Source organism: Ambystoma mexicanum, chromosome 4q (assembly GCF_040938575.1).
Source record: "Ambystoma mexicanum isolate Mex_15411 chromosome 4q, UKY_AmexF1_1, whole genome shotgun sequence".
In the NCBI taxonomy this organism is placed as follows: Eukaryota; Metazoa; Chordata; class Amphibia; order Caudata; family Ambystomatidae; genus Ambystoma; species Ambystoma mexicanum.
Window position 1 is genome coordinate 238971116 of NC_090928.1, and position 23633 is coordinate 238994748.

The following is a 23633-nucleotide window of genomic DNA, read 5'->3' on the forward strand; positions in this document are numbered from 1 at the left end:
CCCCGGGCATCAGGACCAAGGCCATCAGCTCCGGGAGCAGGCATCCAGACATTTGTTTAAACCTCAGCAGCCCCGGCTAGGGGCTGTCTGGGTTCAGTCCTGGCGCCTTAGGCGCCAGGCTCATAGACTTTACTTACCTGATGCAGACCATGCTGCAAAAGAGTCCAAGCCTACATGAGGCCTGGATGGGACTATTTTGTTACAGGGACTATTTTTTTACTCAGGCGTGGCTCTAGGGAACTTCTTACCTGGAACTACTTTGGAGGCTATTTAAACCACACCCGAACAGCAGCACATGCTTCGCGTTATTCTGCATCCAGCAGCGTGACGCTCACCGTGCCTGCATCCAGCATCCAGTCTTCTGCCACGCCTGCGTGGCTGCAGCCAGCATCCAGTCTTCTGCCACGCCCGCCTCGAATCCGGAGCTCCTAGAATAAAGAAGAGGAAAAGGACAAGGTTAGAAAACAAACTTCTTTTCAAATTCCTCACCTAATTCCGGAACCATTTCATCTCCGGACCTGGAAAGTACATCGGTCCTGCACGCGTCGCTTCGCCAGCTCCAGCACGGCGCCATACTCACCAGTTCTCACAGCATCTTTCGATCTGGCACTGTCTCCATCATTTCTTCGCCGTAATCCGGCACCTAGGGGACACAAGAAAAAACAAGGTGAGCCAAGGGAATCAACAAATACAACCTCTTACCACCATAGACTTACATGATTTACCACCGGCGGTATTATTCCATAACTCTCCACATTTTCATATGCCGCATCTGTAAAGAGGAAGAAAAAACACGTTAACGCATGCAATAGTTACCGGACAGCGTTGGGTAACACAGACAAACGCCAGCAGCAGCTACGAGACCTTCTTGTCACAAACTCAGTTGCAACTTAAGGAAGGAAGGGGACAAGAGTGAACATCGGGCACATTGAACTCTTTGAACTTGATACTTACCAATCCCGCCAGGGACTTCAGAGTCAATACTTAACGGAACTCTCCCAACGCCTTCAAACAAGTGAAGTAACTGGTATCTACGCGCCCCTGCAAGACACGCAGGATGGAGAGCTCATCTTTTACGAACATAAGGTGAGGTTACTAGGGGGATATCGGAGGTGATTAGTGGGGAGAGCGAGAACAGTTGGGAGGCCATCACTAAAACCCACAGGTGGTTAATCCCTGTCTCCACTTGCAGGAAAATACTTCTTCGGGTCCAGCAGACCAGACTAGGCGGGCCAGTCCAGACAGTCATCTCTGCACTACGCATCACATTGAAGGAGACTGCAGCTGTCCGGGTCCGATCGACACCCCTGTGGGGTCCAGGTGAGCGTAACACCTGGTCTGCTCGCTAGTCTATGCAAAGCATGTGCTTCTATGCAAATCCACAAGCCTCAGAAAACATACATTACATACCGTAACCGTATTTCTGATGCTTGTATCTGCTTAGGTTCACACGCACCCACCCTTCCTCTCTTCTTGAGGTTGAAGGTACATAGACAGCTTACACCTTTAACTTCCTATACTCACGCATACACTTCATACTCGCTCATGTCAGAAACAAAACAATCTGGGGGTGCTGTTGTGCAGCCATTTGATGGAGATGTGAATCTCTCGTGCTCCGCCAGGTCCGCCTACATCCTGCAGCTTAAATCCTTGCGGCATTGAGAATCCTGCTGTTTTTTTGGCATAAACCGGTGGTGGGTTGCCTCCGCTATATTTATCCTGACCGAAATCGGTTCCCGGCAAGACCCAGACCAACTCGCCTCATTTGAGACGGGAATGGGCACCATCATGCTCAGACAGCAGGCGGCTTAGCCTGCAACAAGAGAGCCATCTGGTCTCAGGGATGTACTGTACAGAGTGGCGCTGCTAACGTGGAGAGGTGCCTGAGACTGAGCAGGAAGGCGGGTGAAGTCCCGACAGTGACGGGTGGAATGTTTTTGCCGGCTGGGCAACGTGGAAGAAATGCTGAAGTCTGGGCCTTGAAGATGCGGAACAGTGAGAGGGAAGGGGGCATGCCTGCAGCGGGCTGTAGTACGCACCATCTGGTACGTGTTCCTGCACTGTGCTACACGTCTTGAGTGGAGCCCCTGCGCTGTGAGTCGGCGGGGCTTGGAATTTATGTAATTCACTCCTGGAGCAGCCTGATGGGTCACAGTGCCTGGTGCTCAGGGTGAGAACGTACATTACAAGTGGAATTCTCTGTGAGCTGTGGCGCTATAGGCCCGCAACATCTGGTGTCTGGCGAAGGCATCCTGACACTTATAAGCAGGGAAACGCTAACATCTACCATTACTTTGGTCCCCCCTAAAGGCTCCCCACTTGCTTGAGTGGATCACACACACCTTTGCATGGCAGGTTGCACTGCACACTGGGAGGAAGGGACTGTAACCTGACTCACCTCTCAAGGGTGCGACCATAGTGTATTGGCATACAGGTGCTGTTGGGAGTGCTCTGGAAGTAGCTTACTGGATATTCTTTGCGGACACCACCAGATCACGCCATATTAGCACCTTACTCACACGAATAGTTGGCTACAATTAAGGGATTGCTCCTAGTGACTGTTAGATCTAGCACCATGACGAAAGATGAACTGCAGAAGGCGGGCCTTAAGAACAAAATGTATCAATATGCTGTGAGCAGTCTCCTGCCCCCAAAAATACATTCTCCTGCGATAGTGGGTGCAGGGTGGAAGGGCATGAACACTCAATCTCGCTCACGGACATGAGTGCCATTGGTAAATTCAGGTCCTCCATTGAGGAAAAAAATTGAAGGACTTTCATCTGAAGTCTAATTTTTGCATCATGATTTCTGCAAGGTGGGTACAAGAGTGGGGGAAGCAGAGCAGCGTATCTTGGACTCTGAGGATGCTCTCAAATGAATGGAGAAGCAGTTAGCATCAATCTGACAGAAACTTAACTCCTTGGAAAGCAGAGCAGAAGACAGGGGAAGTCACGGTGCAGCAACCTCCGTTTGCTGGGGCTGCCAGAGAGGGAGGAGGGGCCCATTGTGGAACCTTTCCTGGAGCAATGATTGGCAGACTTGATGGCACCGAAGAAGCTCTCTAAATCTTTCTCCATAGAAAGAGCCCATCGAATACCTATTGGACGAACCTGTCCCTGCCATGCACGGTCATCACGTGACTTCTGAATTAAAGAGACCGGGACGCTCTGCTTCAAATGGTAAGGGCCACCTGGCTCGATTACTTGTAATGTAGTTAGGATTGTTTTTTTTTCTAGACTAAACCAGGGAAGTGCAGCAAGCCCGCCAATCCTTTGACACTGTAAAGATACTGTTGATATCTAAGGATATCAAATATGTCCTCTTCTTCCCCACACAGCTCAAGGTGTACTACGGGGGACTGTACATCTCTTCAACAAAGATGCGTGGACTGGCTGGAAATGCAGATCCTGTCCGTACCTGTGTCTGAATCACTGAGCGAGAGACCGAGATCAGATTGCGACCCAGAGCCATCCTCAACCTTTGGCTCGCAGGTCCGTGATCGCTCAAAAGCAATAACGATACTCCAGAGGCGGCAGAAAATTGTTAAAAGTGGGCCTGTTTTTTCTCCTCTGTTGTTTTTCCGCACTGCCAAGTGACTGCCTATTACCGTGTAGAAGAATCCAATAATAGCGGTCACTGCTTAAAAGCGTGCAATGGCGGGCCTTGTGTTTCACAATGGTTGTCTCCGTGGTTACCCCGGACATGGTTGACCATGTTCTCTCGTGTAAGGCGACCGATGCTTCAAGTTGTGGGGGAAGTAAGGGCAGGGGTGAAATGGGGGATGGTTTCTGGGTTGTACTGTTTGGTTTGCTTGTATTGCTTGTGATATCTACTGGAGGGCTGGGTGGGGCAGGAGTTTCTCTATCTCCCAGTGGTAAGGGGGGGAATGGGTTCACTCAACACACAACTTCTGTTACAAGTTTTCTGGGATGATGGCACATGAGGGGCGTTCTCGCTATTGACATGGAATGTAAATGGGCTGTGCTCTAGAGTAAAACAAAGGCTGGTGTTGCAGTTTCTGAATAAATAGTCACCAGATTGTTCGCCCTTCTTACAGAAACACATTTGGCAGAGACGGAATGTAAGTTCTTTTAGAGAAATAATTACAAAATGGCCTTTCACGCCGGATTCTCCAGAGGGGAGCACGGGGCACTCTGATACTTATTCACAAGAGGATCCCATTTACACTAATGGAGGAATAACCAGATCCTCAGGGGTGATTTGTTTTAGTGAGGGGTGAACTATGGGGGCCATCTGGGGTAGTTAGCTATCTATGCACCACCTCCTCTTATGCTTGAATTACTGACCGACAGCCAGGCACTGATAGTACACAGCCAAACTGACACATGGGTTTTGGGGGGCGGGGGGGATTTTAATGTCATGGATCAGGGTCTGGATTAAACTCATGTTGGGAGTAGGAACTCCGATTCGACCACTAAAGTGCGTCCTTTTCCACAGCAATGGGCTTGCTGGAGAGCTGGAGAATGCTGCATGCCTCCGAGCGGCCCTTTCCTTCTTTTCGGGGGCGCATGCCTCCATGTCAAGAATGATTGATTTTTTTCATCCCACACAATATTAGCCACCTACTTATATCTGGAACATTCCTGGAGATGACCAAACCCTCAACTATAGAACTAGAGCTGGCTGACCTAGACGGGAAAGCGGAGCTACTTCACAAATGGATTGCTGATACAATTGAAAAGATCATCCCGGAAAAACCAATCACCCCATCAAAAAAATAAGGTAATGGCAAAATGGTTGACCCCACACCCCACTACTAAGCACCATGAAAAAAGACAACAAGAAGATGGAGCTAGAATGGAGGAAAGAATACAATCCAGACGAAAAAATACTGTTCCAGAAACAAATCCGCGCATACAAGAAGGAAATAAAAAAGGCAAAGAGAAGGCATTATGATGTCAGAATCACCAATGCCACCAACACACAAAAAGAAATGTTCAACATCATTAAAGAAATGAGAAACCCGCCAGGCTGCGACAACACCCCAAACCCTCAGAGAAAATTTGCAACGACCTGGCAATCAACTTCAAGAAAAAAATCAATGACATCCAACAAATCATACGAAACAGACCAACCAACCATGACATTCAACCAACCGGACCTAACACAAAGCCACAGCACAAACTCCAAAACTTTCCTGAAATCTCAACAGAGGCATTCGTCTTGCTGGTAAAACACAGCAAGAAAGCAGGATCACCCATGTATCCCTGCCCCCCACCCCTCTAAATCTACAAATCAATCCACGCACAAGGAACCCCATCAGAATATTACAGAAACCTCCTAAATCTCTCACTAGCAACAGGAACTGTGCCAAAAACCTTCAAATCGGCATATATCTAATTTCTTTTAAAAAACACAAGTGGTGACATAAAAGACCTCTCCAACTAGAGGCCGATTTCAAACATTCCCTACCCAGCAAAACTCCTTGAAACCTATGTATACAAATTAACCCAAGAACACGTAGAAAAACACCACCTGCTAGACCAAGCACAAGTTGGTTTCAGACCTGCGAGAGGAACGAAAACAGCACTACTAACCATCTGGGACAAACTAAAAACAAACGCTGACTCCAACACAACCTCAGCCCCAATTCTGATCGACCTCTCCGCAGCCTTGGACACAGTTGGCCATGACACCCTAACCAAAAGACTAGAAGACATAGGCATAACGGACATGGCACTACTCTGGATTAAATCATTCCTAGCAGACAGAACAGAAACCGCATGGATAAAACCCTTCAAATCCACCCCACAAGTTAACAACTGTGGAGTACCACAAGGGTCCTCACTATCACCACTGTACTTCAACATCTACCAGCCTCCAGTAATCAGACTCTTCAAAAAATACAAAATTACATGCTACAACTACGCAGATGACACTCAAATCATCTACAAAATCGAAGACGCTCAAGCCGATCACTCAACCCTAATCGAGTCTCTAAAAGAAGTCTTTAACTGGATGAACGCCAACAACTTCAAAATCAACCCAGGAAAGACAGAAATCATGATTTATATCCAAAAACCAAGAGAACACCTACATTCCTCGGCCACCAGAAATGGGAACCGCACCAACACCATCTAAGGTAATAGAAAATCTGGGAGTCCTGATGGACAACACCCTAACCTAAGAACCACAAATAAATGCAATAATCAAGAAATGCTTCTTCCTCCTTCACACAGCAAGAAGAATCTTACCTTTCCTCTCCTTGACCCACAAAACATGCACAATCATCACCCTCATCATGTCAAGAATATACTATGCAAACAGCCTCTATCTCGGGATACCACAATACCTCCTGAAGAAACTACAACGGATCCAAATTACAGCAGCCAGACTGCTCCTCAAACTATCCAGAAGAGACCACATCACTCCAGCCTTAAGGCACTGCATTGGCTCCCAGTCAAACATTGTATCACCTTCAAAACAATGTGCATAACACACAGAGCAATCAGCGGACAAGGAACTGAATTCCTACAAAGAAAATAACAATCTATAAGCCAACGAGACTCCTCAGATCAAGCAACGAAATCCGCCTGGAACAAAAACCATACCTTAAGAAAAAACTTGGGGGCTCCTCCTTGTCCCACCTAGCCGCAAAAATCTGGAACAACATCCCGAAAGAAATAAGAAACACCAAAGACCACCTACAATTCAGAAAATTACTAAAAACATGACTCTTCAACATCGCAGATTCAAACTGAAAAAGCGAAACAACCGAACCGGAAACCCAAAGAAAAGGATGACAAAATGTATGATGACACTGACATCCACAATCCACTAAAGAAACTCTTAATACAACAAGCGAGATGATCCTAAATCTAACCGGACACAAGCAACACCCATGAGGACAGAAATCACCATCTCTAGCCAATTTCCGGCCAACAATCTCACCCGCTCCATAATTGCTACCAGGTATCACACTTGAGTTGTGTAACTGTTAGCACTTCCCACACTTGAAATAAGTTGTGGACATTGGCATGGACATTGACCGGATGGAGTCGTGAATGAAGGCAGGTGCTGCCCCTGGACGTAATTGCAAGAGTTGGCATGTGCCATGTTTCGAAGGGGCTGGGAGCGGTAGCCTGCATGAGTGTTAGGGAGAATTCTCAGAAATGTGCCAATTCCCTTAGAGACCCCCAGCAACTTTGCTGGATTTTGAAGACTTGATTTTTTTAACCTGGAGAGAGTGTGACCCTTCTCCCCACTCTCTCGTGTATTTTAATGTGATTTTCTACACTGTTTCTTTTGGTTATGGAGTCTAACAAACTCCATAGACATCATCTTTTACAATTGTGTCACAAAGCACCTTCAGTGCAGTGACACAGGGAAGTCTTCCAGATTTCCCCAGGTTTAAATACCTTCTCTGGGATAAACTACTGTTTCCCAGAGCAGTAAAGTGAAATTGACTTTACTTAGCATTGTAACTTTCTAGACCCAGCGCACAATATCTTTCAATAGAGTGCTGGAGGGGTTACTTAGTATCCCCTTTATCTAGCTTCTTATGTAACATGTCTTATGTTACCCTTTCCTCACTGAATGGCTGGTGGCAGTGGTTTCGTTTTGAACTACCGTGGTTTGCATTTACCGCGACCGTTCGCGGTTCCAGTAAAGCAACCGCGAGAGCCATCTTTTTCAAAATGGCGGAGGGCCATCTTTGATAAAATGGCCCCCGGGCTACTATTTTCGCCATGTCTTTGTGGAAAGGTCCTTCTAGAGAGTTTCTCTGTGCGCCAAACCAGGTTTGGTCTTTGTTCATTTTGCCTTTGGCAGGGTTTCTGAGTAAAACCCGCCTCTGGCTCCAGAGTGTCTGGGGTAGGCAGGAAGAGAGGGAGGTGCCCGAAAATCCCTGTGCTTAGTCTCCTAGGAGACCCAAATGCACTCTGTGGTGATTGGCTGGCTGGCTGTTCGGCAAGGACAGCCACCCTGCTGGGTGAGTGACAGCTATGATGGAATGAATGGGAGAAAACTGAATTAAAGGCAAGTCTTTTGGCTTTGAAGGCATAGTCAACCACTGGACGAAGGAACCGAAGAAGAGCTTGAAGAGGACACCTGCTGCAACTCCTGGTCCGTTGGTTCGCCCGGTGAAGCCCTGCTGCAGTGCCAACTTGCCAAGTTCACATCGACAGAGAAGCCCCTGCAAGGATGACTTCTCCCTTTGAGTTGGGGGGGAACAATCAAATCCAAAGTAAGCCACCTGGACATCCATCTTGGAGCTGGTTGAATTTCCACAGAGTTGCTGCTGGAAATCGTAGAGCCAGGGAGAGGAACACCACATTGTTTGTGTTGTTTTTAAGCTGGCCTAGACCTTTTGGAAGATCCTCTGGACTCCCAAGAAGCAGGACTGACCGAGCCTGAGCTCTCTCAACAGAGTGCGGGACCCCAGAAGCAAGGAAAGCCCATCTCAACAGCCAGGAACCGCGTTGTTGCTATTTGCGGTGGTCTCAAGGAGCTGAAACGCGAAACAGCCACTGAAAGTGAAGTTGCCGGTTGCCAGTTTTTGCCAGTCCCAGTGCATTGCAGGAGTCCCCCGACGTCCTCCCTCTTGTCCCCACGACTGAGGCCCACGAACAGTGGGACCTACAGAGCTGCACAGGAACAGAAGTCATCAGCTGCATCTTTTCTTCATTGCTAAGGTACTGTAAAACAAGCCTAAGAGAACTTACCTCTTACTGTGGAAGTGCTTGTAACTTCTGCAACGCACAAGTCTAATCAGCTTGTGGCCCTACATTTGATTCTTCTTTTTATCAAAGACTCCTAAGAACTTGTGCAAAGACTTTTCCATTTACTTACCTGAAGTGCTGCATCCTATACAAAGACTTTTGCCCATTGACTTTGGCTTAGCCTATTGAACTGTATGACTCTTCTAAGAAGATCTGAAAGTATTTGCCCTGCTTAAGAATATTGGTGATCTCTTGTGTTCTAATAACCTTTGCCTTTTACCAACTTGTAAGAGTGTTCTGAATACCAACAGTAAGATATTAATGTCCCCAGCACCCTTGTTATTGAAGTCACCTGTGGGTGTAGGTTGTGTCTGTGGGCCATCCCAAAAGGGTCTTGTCTGATTCAGAAACTCAGTTAACAGTATTGAAGTGTATTTGTGTGTTACTATTATATTGCTCCCTTCTAAAGAAGGCTTTATAACTGACTGACAAATACATTAATAATTGTTTATGCAAGAAACCTTGCGTGTAACAGTTTATTTGAATACCTGTAACTGTGAATCTTTGTGTAACTCCACTACTGCTGACATTTCCCCTCTTGAGATAAGCCTGGCTGCTCAACACGCTACCAAAACTGTGTAGTACAAGCTTATACCAAAGGTTGGGTTGCCTATACCTGTAGTCCTTGTTGCTTGTAGTGTTCACAGAGGGTACTGCATTCAAACTTTGCCTAACAATGAGCAACTGAATAAGATGATGAAATGCCGATCAGCCGCCACATAGGGATGGAGTAGCCTTGTCTGACTGATGCTGCACTCCGACTGGATTGGGAATGCTCTCTGGCCCAGATTTGAAGGGACGCACAAACGCCTGCCTGCCCCGCATACAGACAGGTGTCACGTAGGTGGCCGGGGCCGAACTGGGGCAAAGTTATGAATGTGAGTGGATGCCATGTGTGATAGAAAGTATGAGTGTCAGATGGCCCCAGTAATGGGCGGAGACGCAGAGATGCTTGCGCACCAACTCTGGAGAGAATACGGAGGTTTAGCGCCTCGCTTCCAGAAATAAAATGACAATTAACCAACCCACTAACAATTTCACCCCTCTGCATACACCTCTCAAACTCTAACCAAACATAACCTCAAGCCTACAACACAACAATCTGCACAAACTTCACTACACTGCAACAACAAAATAAACCACAGATAGACTCGCACAACAGCACACGACTGTGATGCTGGAAATGCATCGGAGGGACAGGGCCTCCGTATCCTTGTCCTTTACTGCTTTTTATCGTGTGTTCTGTCGTGTTTTCCGCGCAGGAGTTCATGTGGGACTCCTGGCGGTGCAGCTCTTTCTTTTGGTTTGGTGAACGGACCCGTGGGATACCCTTATGGCACCCATGGGTGGGGGTACAACCCTGTGCCCCTAGTGTATGTTTTTGGGCACCTGTGTGTGGCCCGCAGAGCAGGGTATGGGCTGGTGGCAGCTCCATGCTGAATTCGACAGGTGCGCGGAGTATCCTCCATTTTGGGATACCCCGGCCCTGCCGTTGGAATCAGTTGATTCCTGATGGAAAACAAGATGGCCCGGGTGGCCTCTTGCTTTCTATTACCCATTACCTTGTGCCCTGACTCTGTCCCTTCCCCCTGACTGGCTGTTGGGTGGAAGTGCCATATATGGTGTTGTTGTGGAGGCCCGGCCAGACCGGCTGGAGCCTTCCCGGTGATGTATGTTGTGGGTACCTCCTGTGGGTGGGACCTGGGTGAATAGAGTGTGTGACGAATATGCATTCTGTGTTGTGGATGTCTAGTATCTGGTGGTTGACACAAAGACTGAGACAGCCCTGCCCGAAACCAGTATGAATGCAGCTTGGAGTGTTGAATGGCTCGGTACTTGTCCCAATACACATACCTTGTTGTGAGTGTCTGGAGAGAAGTGAATGGCCTGAATACCTTGTGTGCCTGATTGGATGCCTGCCTGCATGAATGCCCGTAGTCGTGATTGGATGCTTGAGTGTGACCTAGCGGAATGAATGGGAGATCAACAGTATATCTGGGGACCTCTCACTGCTAGGAATCGTGTTCAGAAGCTGAAGTCCACTACGACGAGTAACTGGAGTAACTGACTCTTGACCTTGAAGCCCTGCTGGACGAGAAGAAGTTCTGTGGCTCTTCTTCACAATCTGAAAGCTGCAGTGCCTCCAAGGACTGACCCAGAGAGGACCTTGTAAGGCGACTTCTTCCCGAGCTACGAGAGACCATCGTGCGTAGCTGATCTTTGCCAACGCTCCCTGGTAGACAGCCCTTCGACAGGCTGCCGACCCAATACGGGGACTGCTGCGGAACTCCAAGGATAAGCACTCGGACTGTTGTCCGCCACTGTCAACGACCGCCGTCGCCAACCGGAGCCGCCGTGCTCCCGTTTGCCTAAGAACTTCCATTTGATCATCGGACGTTCTCGCCCTCATCGTCATCCGCTTGTCTCCCGCTGGGGTAGGCCCGACCGTCGACGCGCCGAGGAGTATCCACCGGTGGGTTTCCCGCCACCTAAAGACCACAGAGACGCCGATGACTCGACGCCCTTGCTGGGCCACAGTTCTTCATCATTTCTTTGCGGTCCAGAACTATCGTCACCGAGGTGCCCCGCACGCCTCTTCCTTGCAGGACGCCAACGCTCTGTCGTCGACTAGCACCGCTAGGAACGAAGCTGCCACTTCCCTGCCGTAGTTCACCCTGTTCACCGTCGGACGTTCGACGACCCGTGACTCCCACCTTAAAGGGAGGGCACTCAAGAAGGGCCGTCGATTCCCCGACACCGAACGCCGAGTTCCTCGACACCTCTCGACGATCCGTGACTCCTGGCTGAAAGGGAGTCACTCAAGAAGGATCGGTCGACGCATCGTCGGAGAACTCTACTCCACCAGGTACATTGGGGGGGGGGGTAAAACCTTAATAGGAAGAAGTGAGACTATTGAACATATGGACTGGGCTTGTGCTATATATCTTTATTTACAGGTTGCCCAGGTGGGGGGGGGGGGGGATCTACACACAGAACTGTGCCTCGTGGTAGGGGTCAGTATTCTGCCTACTGTTTTAACCATCTTGCGTTCCTTCCTATCTCTATTGCTGGTTTCCTCGTTATTGATCTGTGTGACATTTTAACCGTACAGTTGATGCACTTCAATGAGATTTGATAACATTGGTGGTACCACTTTAGAATTGTATATATGTATCATTATTGACTTCCGAGTACAAAGTGCGTTATTGTGATCGTGTACATACCCTTGAATATTAATTATATAAAGACTGTGTTTTCAGTAATACAGTGTGTGGACATTCCTTTGTGGGGGTTCGGGGACTACACTGTACTTCAGAACCAGCCTGCATCACCTCCTGAGAAGCTAGGCCTTGATTGCTCGTCCATTGCTACCTTATAGAGAATCTTGGCTGGGGTCTTCTGTGCCTCTCCTCTACCATATAGAGAGCAGAAGTACAGACACCCCCTACCAGTCTTTACAACGACTACCGACCGTAAAACACCCCAAGCCCAGCCAACGGAGTTAGCGGGCTGAGGCTGCCAACAGCACATCACTGCTCTCTTGCACTTTTGCAGCTTATTCCCACTAACTCACCCCCCTAACCCTCTATCCCTATTTCATAGCCCCAGGGGGGCCACTCCGGTGGTGATGGTGTGCAATACAAATATCCTTTAACATTACCATTCCTGGCCAGAGGGCACTCGGATCACTCACCACCTCTCATTGAACTTATAAATGGGCTCACAAAACCTGCAGTGATGTGGCGTTTGAACACATACTACTTAGGTTTACCTGGATTTACTCACGAATTGTCTCACGCAACAACTGAGTACTTTGCCATTAATGAAGGGTCAGTGGATAGTCCAGTTACCTTGTTGGAGGGGTATAAAGCAGTGCGTAGGGGGAGGCACTCTTGTTGTTATCAGCACATCGGAAACAAAATATATTAGCTGCAACCGAACTGGCATCTATTTTGGCTGAAGAGTTCCTTGCCTCCGGGTGCCCTAACTCAAAGGAGGCCTTGTTGACAGCTCAGGAACGATTTCAGAATGTAGCTTAGACAATGCTAAGGTGGCATATTGGTCTAAACATAGTCAGAGTCACGATTCAGGAGATAAATCAGGCAAGATGTTAGTGTGGTTGGAAAAGAGGGATAGGGGGCATGGGCACGTGAGAGCATTGCATGATGTTAACAGGGATGTTTTGACTGACGATGCTGACATCGCTGACAGATTTGCTGCACACTACTGATCACTATACTGCACCCCACCAAAGCTGTCCTCAGATATAGGGCTAAAAGCTATTGAATCAGTGACCCTTCCATGTCTCACAGAACAACAAAAACTAGGTCTGGAAACTGATATCAATGCGGAATAGATATCTACAATGGTATCGCCGCTTCAGACTGGGCAAACCCCAGGACCAAATGGCTTCCCAATAGAGGTATGGAAGGGGTTTGGGGACCTAGTTATTGGACCACTGCATCCCCTATTCCCACAGTGCAAGCAGGACTGAAGCCTCCCCCCAGACCATAGAAAAGCATGTATTGTAGTCAGTGCTCCAGATACGATTTTGAGGTGGGAGTATTCTACTCCCTGTTTCTAAACTTTGAGAGTAAATGTGATTTCAAGAGAGTAAAAATTAGTTTTCTCCTTTGCAAGAGTAAAATGTATGTGACATCCAGCCAACGTGTACAAAAACCGTACGGAAATCATTACCATACAGCAGCTTTCTGCATTGTGACATAATAGACCTTTCATTATTTCACTAAGGTCTGGCCATTTCACCTATCCTGTATATAAATCTTGAAAACACAAAAACCCAGCCAATTACATAGTAAAGCAAACCTGACTTGTATTGTGTGTTTTGAGGTTCGATAGCTGACTTGTCTTTTGATGTTTAATGAAAGTACTTATTTTCTGGAACTATTACTACCTAATGGTATGCCAGTGTCGTGATACAACAGTGCAGAGAGGATGTCACAGAACGTTTGCTGCTGCCCACTTATTGATGTCGGCTCCATAAACAAGATGTGCCTGCATCGGAACATGTTTGCATAGGCAATCTGGAGGGAGCTTCCAGTGAACTTCGGAAAGCTGGCTATGTGCATGATCTATCATAACCACATTTGGACCCTCTATGTTATTAATATTTCCCGCAACTTGTACTGGCAACAAGATTTTACATTTTGGGGCGAGAGTGGGTTGGATAATCTATATTTGCGGCTCCTCTTTTATGGGCATATGAGTTTAAGGAAAGAGGTAACTTAAGAGCAGTCACTGCAGGGCAGTTCTGAAAGTGCCAGTGGTGTTTAGAGAGTCCTAGCAAAGTCTGCTTTTATCTAGCTGTTGACAAAATACACACCACAAATTGACTTGTCCCCTGAACTTCAAACTGTCACTGTTTTCATTTCCCACTTCATTGACTTACAAAAGATAAAAGGCTGAGTAGTCCCATCAGAGATTATAGCATGTGACCTGCTTGTTGCATACATATAATTGAACGGGTGCTTAACACACAGACGTATGTTACTGAACTTTGAAAAGGTTGTCTGTATATTCCTTGCAGATCTCCGCAGCAATTGCTTAACCTACTTGGATATCATAACCAGCGTCCCTCATTTTACAGTGATCTGTGCATTGACCTGTATGGGAACCTCCAGTTACACTGTCAAATACCACCAGGAGCACATAATGCTTGAAAGGAAGCCCTACTCAACAAAAAGATTGTTGCCAGTAGTTTAAAGACTAAGAAAATGAAATTATCGTAGTCCGTCGCTTAATTCCTGATCAGCACACTACATGTTTTGAACAATGATATAAGGGGACAAGGATGTGAGCAACCAAGTGTAGTTGTAGATATTTTACCATTGTTTCTCAAACGTTGTCTTCTTCTCTTCTGACAGCCAGTGCATATGCATTAATCTTAAATCAAATACAGAGAAGTTCTACTGTCTTTGCTTAGCAACACGGAAGTTGTTTGCGTTTGCTAAGGAGGAGTGCATTGAAGAAAACCCAGACAGTCTGATGAATCAGGAGGTGCTAACCCCTGGACAACTGTATCTTATGTTTTTAAAGGTAAGTCAGTAATTCACTAAAAGCCAAAGGCATTTCTTTAACCGTGCTGCTGTGTGTAGTAGTCAGTGATGCCAGCGAGGAGACCAATGCTAATGTCAGTGTGGGTAAGCACTAGAGTAGGAAGCAAGTGGCCAACATTCTGCTTCTGGTTTCTAGGGACATAGAGGAGAGGCCCATGTGAGTGATGAATCCTAGTGATTTTGCTGCAGTGAAGATTTGCGTTGAGCTGCACAGCTGCGTTTGCTAGAGCCATTCTTGGGATTGGCCTTGTTTTGTGTTTTTGGCATTGATGGTAAATGTTGTTTTGGTTGTATTCAGATAAGTGCTATATATCCAATCTAGGATGAAAGGGATGCATTGCCTGAGTGATTGGCTATCATTTCCAAGGAGACTTTTAGATAGAGTGGATGCCATTGGTGTATTGGTAGCCCTTGATGTTGTGGTTAACTAGTAGTTGACTCAGTGGTTCCATGTGGTTGTTGAGGATGGCGGTGGAAAGGTAGGAACCTTGAGGGACCCGGCATGGCACCTGTAATCAATGTGATAGAGGTGTGCCCATTTGTACACGTTGGTGGTAGTTAGAGTTATGAGGGGAATTACTATAGAACAGTAACGCTGAATACCATATGAGAGGCAGGTTTGAATGTTTACCAAAGGATGATGATCGATGCTATAAAAGGCATGATATGATATGGCATTTGTAACGCGCCTATACACAAGTGTTTCAAGGCACGACGAGGCAAGGAAGGGGGGAGGAGGATGGAGACAACGGTCTTACTAGACCAAGTGACATTGAGATCGTGCAAGTGCAGGGGATGTGGGCGGGGAAAAGTTCAGGGGAAAGGGGAGGGGGCTGTGCTGTACATGGAATCAAAAGAATAACGAGAAGTGCCTCCAGCAGGCGGCAGGTGCAAGGGTAAGTGCAGACAGCGGGTGTCCAATAGTGCAGGTACGGGGGACTGTAGGGTTACAGATACAGACCCAAGCGCAAGGGTTGCCGGGAGGCAGTGAGGGTGTGCAAATGGGCGGGCAGGGACCTGGGCCCGAAATCGAGGGTAGCCAGGTAACCAGTGCAGTATCAGACAGGTAATCAGCAGGGGAGAGAAGGCAGAAGCCAAGAAAAAGGTCTTTAGGTGCTTCCGGAACCAGAGAGGGTTCTCCTCAAGTTTCAGAGAGGCAGGAGGGCTGTTCCAGAGGGAGGCCCCAGCCAAAGAAAGAGATCTACCACCAACTCGTTGCTTGGAGAAGCGACTGACCCTGAGGGAGTTGGAGGTAGAGGAGCGAAGAGCTCGAGTAGGAAGAAATTGACAAAGAGAGAGTTGGCAATATTGAGGACCCAGGCCCCAGAAGACCTTGTGGACAATGCAGAGGGTCTTGAACTTGATCATTGCAGCCATTGGGAGCCAATGCAGCGAATTTGGTGCTGGAGAAATACGATCCCGGTGCTTGAGGCCGAGGACAAGTCTCGCAGTCCTGTTCTGGATGAGTTGCAGAGGGCAGAGAGTAGAAGCAGGCAGATTTAGAAAGAGGCTGTTGCAGTAGTCCAGCCTAGAGAGAACCAGAGCTCTAGAGACAGTGAGCTTCTGGGCTAAGGAGAGGAAAGGAAGAATACCTCTGAGGAGGTGCAGTTGGTAGTTTGACTTCTTAGAGATGTGAGGAGAAAAGGAGAGTGTGTAGTCTAAGGTTGTTCAGCACGGCCCGCGGGCCACAATGAGGCCCTCCGAGCCATTTCATGTGGCACGCGAGGCCGAACAGACAGACAAAGGAAATCCAAATGAACAAGCTGCATGGGTTGTGATTTCCATTGGCTGAGAAACAGCCAATGGAAATACTGTTGCCATGCAAGGTACGGCGAGCGCACCACCTTCACACCCCCTGTTCCAGTCAGCTGCGTGTGAATCACCAGCCCAGTCCCCCAGCATCATGCCTGTGACCGAGGCCTGGTAAGTTTTTCTTTTTTAAAATTTATTTGCAGGCCACGGCCCGGTTTATTTATTTATTTGTTCGATGTTCGTCGGGTCCGTAGACCCGACAAACATCGAACAAATAAATAAATGAACCGGACCGGGCATGGCAGAGCACTGTTACTGCCTCTGGTGCCCCCTGAAAGGGGACACCAGAGGCAGTTACAGGCCCGGTGCATTTTTTTTTTTTTAATGCATATTTGTCTGGGCCTTGGCAGGGGACTGTTACTGCCTCTGATGCCCCCTTGCAGGGGGCTACCAGAGGCAGTTACAGGCCCGGTGCATTTTTTTATTTCTTTTTTTAAAAAGAATGTTTGTCGGGTCCGTAGACCCGAAGTGGCGGGGGACTGTTACTGCCTCTGGTGCCCCCTTGCAGGGGGCATCAGAGGCAGTAACAGGCCACGGCCTAGTTTATTTATTTATTTGTTTGATGTTTGTCGGGTCCGGGGACCCGATTAATTTATTTATTTCTTCAATGTTAGGCTCGACCAACATTGTGGAAATAAATAAATTAATTGGGTCCACGGACCTGACAAACAATTAACAAATAAATAAATAAACCAGGCCATGTCAGAGTTATGGCCTCTGGTGCCCCCTGTAAGGGGGCACCCGAGTCAGTTACAGGCCCGGTGCATTTTTAGACTTTGCCAACTTTGCACCAGACCTGCAGATGAACTTAACTGGTCTGCTGTTAAATCTCAGTTACCAGTTTAATGATATCCACTACACTACAAAATAATTGCTCATTTTACTATAGCCAATATGATAGCTCAGTGGGTTGAGCGCTCACTGCTGCGATGTTTGTGTGATCTGCATGTTCGAATCCCCGCAAGGCCATCTCAGCCTTTCATCCTTCTTAGGTTGATAAATGAGTACCAACACAGGTTGGGTGATATTGTATGCATATTTGTTCTATAAAAAAGAGCTTTAGTGAAAGTGCTATAATATAACATATTATCATTTGGCCTTGGACGTCTGCTGCCACTCATAGTAATTTGACAATAGGGATCTATACACACAGATATTAATGAAACATATGGTGATCCATTCTTGTATGAAATGTGTTCAATGTTTGTCGGGTCCTTGGACCAGAGTAATTTTATTTCTGGGCCATGGCGGAGGACTGTTGCTGCCTCTGGTGCCCCCTGGACCAATCACCTATGGTAGCAGAATACAGGCTGCAATGGATCTAGTTGCAGCTCACTAATTGTGCCCCCTGCTCCTCATGAGCCCCCATAGTTGGTCAATCTAGTGGTGTCATCAGGAATCAAATTTAGAAGGGGCACAGAGGGGGCCAAAGGCAAAAGTAGGGGACATGGTCAACATAGATACAGAATATTTACTTGGCAACACTGGTCAAAAATATTATCTGCATAGCGAAGTACCTAATCAACAGTGCCATGGTATGCTCAGGCAGCATCAATCATGCTTTGTACAGGACAATGCTGACCTAAATTGGGAACAACCAGCATAGACATGTTGCTACAGAGGCATATTTTGGGCACAACCAGCATGCCAATGTGTTACATCAGTGACAGTGCTGTTTTACAACACTGTGGACACACTGATCATTAAAATGTGTTGTGTTCTTCAATGTTCTTGTCTGCTGTTGGTGACCTGAAATGTACCTGTTCCCCTTTAGAACGGATTGTAAACTTATGCTTTTGGCCAGTTTTCCTGCTGTAAAATGCACCATTTCAGCCCCATATTTGGAAATAAAATCTTCCCCCAAACCCTCCCTAGATCGTTATAGCTCCCTCGCTACGCTCGGTCGCCCCCACTGTTTCAGGAAAATATCAACACATACACACTGGTGGAAGAAATCACAAGAAAGTAACCTTTGATCACTGCCCCTGGCACCCAAAGCTATCTTTGGGACTGCATGGCTATCACTGCCTGTGATGCTATTGTGTCAAAGGTCACACACCATCGATTTTGAATATACTGCTTTGGTTAAGGGTGTTGACTTTTGGCTCACCGGCCCACCGGGTGACAAAAGGTTAATGCTTCGGCCCCACATTCAAAAAGGTTGGACAAGCCTGGTGTAGTCGAAAATGATCCTGAGGTTCTTAGCCTGACAGATGGGAGCAGGAAGAGGGCAAAGGGAGGCTTGCCAGAGAGTGACAGGAAAGGAGGGTGCAGGTGTGCCGATGAGGAGAATCTGTCTTACTGGTATTAAGGCAGAAATCGTTGGCGGCACACAACTCCTGGATAGCAGACAGACAGTAAGAGATGTGAGAAGGAGAAGAGGTGGAAGAGGGAACCCTGAAAACGAGATGAGTGTCATCCACATAGCACTGAAAGTTGGAGCAGAGAGCGGCAATGTGTTGGACGAGAGGTGCCAGGCATTGGTTGAACAGCTAGGGAGAGAGGTTGGACCCCTGGGGAACACCACAGGTAGAAAGTGAGATGGAGGAAAGGAAGGACCCAAGTTGGACCTGGGAGGGTTGATCAGAGAGGAACGAGATCAGGAAGACCAGGGCCTGATCAGTGATAACCAGGTTATCACAGAGATGATTGAGCAGGATGTCATGGTTGACTGTGTCAAAGGCAGAAGAGAGATCTAGTAAGATGAGGACAGAGGGGAGATTAGAATCGAGGTTAGAGAGCAGGTCTTCACAGATGTTCAGGAGAGCAGTTTCCGTGTTTGTGGCTGCTCTGAAGCCAGACTGGTGGACATGGAGACAACCAACAGAATCAGTGTGAAGATTAAACTGGGAGATGGCCAGCTTTTCCAGGAGTTTGCCAAGGAAAGGAGTGATGGAGATCGAGCGATAGTTAGCTGGGCAGGAGGGGTCGGCCGAGGTTTTCTTGAGAAGAGGGTGCACAAGAGAGTGCTTCTGGGGATGGTGGAAGGCTCCAGTGGCAAAGGAGTGGTTGCAGAAGTCATCCAGGGCAGGAGCGAGGGTGTCAATGTGGTCATTATGGAAGAACAGGGAAGAACCTGTTTTGACGAGACTTTCATAGATCGGACTTGTCTAGAAACGTCGCCAGGGGAGAACAGAGGAAAGGAAGAGAAAGAGGGAGGAGAGGTGGCCACAGGGGGCCGGAGATAGAGGAGAGAGTAGAGGGAGGAGGAGGAGAGGACGAGAGCGTGGACAGGATGTCCTGGGTTTTAGAGATGAAATGAGAAGCCAGTGTGATAAATGCTCTCACTAAGACAGCGCAATACAGGGATGCCACCGCACGGTATCCTCTTCTTTCTTACAAGATGGAGGTGCGTCAGTGTACCGGCAGCGGGCTAGTGTTCCAGACAGCCGCTGACGAGTCGGCAGCCCCGCCCCCCGATGCACGCAACACATATCAGGATACGCGGACGGCAATCCAGTGCGTTGCTACTCTCCAGCGAGAACGGTCACGCTCCGTAAGTTCGTCTTCTTTCTTACTAAAAAGTGTATAGGACCTTTTTATTTGCCGAGGACAAGGGACTCCGTGTTGGTTACCATCTGTTTTGTGTTCTATTCATTTCTTAGCTCGGTTTTGGGATATTTTGAAGCAGTCCAAGGGGCTAACCTTTACACCAAACTGCATCTCAAAGGGGCATATCATCTGATACGAATTAGACAAGGAGATGAATGGAAGACTGCGTTCAGGACTCCGTTTGGGCACTATCAGTACCAAGTGATGCCTTTCGGACTCTTGAACGCCCCCGCAGTTTTTCAGAGGTTCATGGACCATCTTTTTTCGGACCTTCTTCTTCACTCGGTTCTTGCCTATTTAGAGGATATTCTTGTATTTTCTGACAATCTTCCAGATCATAGGATTCATGTCCAGGAAGTCCTGAGTCGACTACACCAAAACCATTTGTATTGTAACATGGAGAAATGCTCCTTTCACCAACCCCAGGTGACCTATTTGGGTTACATCTTATCCGCCCAAGGGATTTCGATGGATCCAGAAAAGGTGGCTGCTGTCAAGGAATGGCCTGTACCTACAAACTGTAAAGAAATACAAAGGTTTGTGGGATTTTCCAATTTTTATAGGCGCTTTATCCCAAACTTCTCCTCTCTTACACTGCCTTTGACAAACCTGCTAAAGAAAGGGGTTCCTTATGTTTGGAATACGGTCACTCAAGAATCCTTTGAGGAATTGAAGACTCGGTTCACTACTGCTCCTATATTGAAGACCTCCGATCAAAATCGGGGATTCATTATCGAAACCGATGCCTCACAACATGCTTTAGGGGCAGTCTTGTTACAAAGGGACGATCAGGATCAAGAACGACCTATAGCATATTTATCTAAAACATTATCCCCTTCTGAGTGGAATTATACTGTTTTGGAGAAAGAACTATTGGCCATTAAAAGAGCCTTTGAAGAATGGAGACATTTGTTATTAGCGGTGGTTTCTCCAATTGAAGTTAGAACAGGTCACCATAACTTGCGCATCTTACAATATGCTCAAACCTGCAATAGCAGACAGGCTCGGTAGGCCCATTTCTTCTCCCCTTTTCGAATTATCTTCTCTTTTATTGCGGGGAAGAATAATTTGCAGGCAGACGCTCTATCAAGAAAAGACCCTACACCCTTGAGCACTTTTCGATCAGAACCTATGTTTTCTTGTTCTATGCTCAAACTAAAGAAACCCCTTAAATTCTGGAAGCGCCTGGAACAACAATCCAGTGCAGTGACATTGAAGAAACTCTCTTTGGCTCAACAAAAGACCCTGACCAGGAAAGATGGCTGCTATTTTCATGGTCTTCAGGTTTTCGTACCTACGAAGATTCTATGGAAAAGTTTTGATGTGGTGGCATGTCTCTAAATTTTCAGGACATTGAGGATGGCTTACCACCTTCGAGTTGATCTCCCAGTACTTCTGGTGGCCTTCAATCAGAAGCTAATATGTAGATTCATGTCCGGTGTGTCTACATACTAAGTGTCCCCGTCAGCATCACTTGGGGAAGTTAGTCCGAATGACAATACCCTCTCGGCCATGGCAAATTATCTCAACCGATTTTGTAGTGGATCTTCCCCCCTCAAGAGGTCATTCTGCCATTATAGTAACTATCGATACTTTCACTAAAATGGCTCATTTTGAGCCACTCGAAGGACTTCCTTCTGCTGCCCAGATGGCACGAAAGTTCATTGACAAGATTTTTTCCCGGCATGGATTACCTGAAGTCATCATCTCCGACAGAGGATCACAGTACACCTCCAGATATTGGAAACAGATCTGTCAAATATTAGGAATCACGCTAGCTTTAAGCTCTGGTTATCATCCCCAAACCAATGGGCAGACTGAAAGGCTAAACCAAACCCTGGAAGGCTATTTGAGAAATTACATCTCAGCGGCACACGATAACTGGTCGGAGCTGTTACCACTGGCAGAGTTCGCGTACAATAACTCTTATCATTCTTCACTCAAGACCTCACCATTTTTTTGTTCATACGGATTCCATCCGACCATCTTTCCCACAAGCAAGCACTCAGATGTCAAATTTCCAGGCGTGGATCAGCTGCTGGGACAGATACATCAGGGTCATCTTGCTGCCAGGAAGGCTCTCACGGAGTCTCAAGAACGAGTTAAGAAGTTTGCAGATCGTCTATGTACCCCTGCTCCTGTCATCAACCCCGGGGACTGGGTATGGTTGTCCTCTCGTTTTCTCCCTAGACACCTTAGGCCTTCAAAACTATTACCGAAGTTTCTGGGTCCATTTCGGGTGGTGACAGCCGTTGGTCCTGCAGCCTTCAAACTTAAACTCCCCATGACATGGTCCCGTATTCATCCGGTGTTCCATGTCTCCCAATTAAAACCAGATGTCTGGAGTACATTTCATCCTAAAGTTGCAATACGTCCTCCTCCTTTACAAGGATCTTCAGGTTTAGAATATGAAGTATCCGATATTTGTGATTCTCGACTCCATCATGGGAAGGTTCAATATTTGGTGGACTGGAAGGGGTACTCCCCTTCGGATCGAACTTGGGAATCCTACCATGCAGTCCATGCCCCACGATTAGTTTGGAAGTTTCATCTAAAGCATCCGAACAAACCAGGGGGCGATACCCTTAGGAGGTGGTATACTGTGATAAATGCTCTCACTAATACAGCGCAATACGGGGATGCCACCGCACAGTATCCTCTTCCTTCTTACAAGATGGAGGTGTGTCAGTGTACCGGCAGCGGGCTAGTGTTCCAGACAGCCGCCGACGAGTCGGGAGCCCCGCCCCTCGACGGACGCAATGCACATCAGGATACGCGGACGGCAATCCAGTGCGTTGCTACCCTCCAGCGAGAACGGTCACGCTCCGTAAGTTCGTCTTCTTTCTTACTAAAAAGTCTATAGGACCTTTTATTTTCTGAGGATAAGGGACTCCGTGTTGGTTACCATCTGTTTTGTGTTCTATTCATTTCTTAGCTCGGTTTTGGGAAAACGAAGGACCGTACAGGGCTACTTTCAATTTCAACTTTACGGCGTCGCGAAGACCCCGCTTCTGTCAACAGACACTCCGTGCTCGGGTAAGTCTAGCGGTATTCTTGCTTCCAGGCTCTCATTATCCTTATTATTTAGTTCAGCAGGAGGAGAGGGGTGATATCTCATTCAATGTACTCTTCCTTCTATACTTTCAGACATCAGGATTTTGCCTGCCTTGCCACTGACCTCCACGAACTTTCAGAGCAGACCTCTTCACCTCTCCCTGCTTCAAGGGTAACATTGTTTCCATCTTAGTTTCGGTAGGATGTCCATTCAGGTTATCTTGTACTATTAGATGATGATCACACTTTGTTCCCTATTGCAGTTCTTTGGTAGAGGTTTTATAGCACCCTTTGGCCAAGATTGGTTTCACACCCTCCGTTGTTCGGAGACTGCTAATTCATATCTCAGGGTAAGCCACATCGCCCAGCTTGAGGTCTTTCATTTCTTCCTTGCTAG

General features: G+C 47.3%; 1 protein-coding gene across 1 annotated transcript in view; it reads left to right on the forward strand.

Annotated features, from left to right (window-relative positions):
- The window catches only part of POLR1B (RNA polymerase I subunit B), a 754587-nt gene that overhangs the window by 460270 nt on the left and 270684 nt on the right, over positions 1-23633 (forward strand). Inside the window, exon 7 of the mRNA XM_069607790.1 lies at positions 14627-14798. Coding sequence (XP_069463891.1) covers positions 14627-14798 — 172 coding nt within the window. The remainder of the gene's footprint in view (positions 1-14626; positions 14799-23633) is intronic.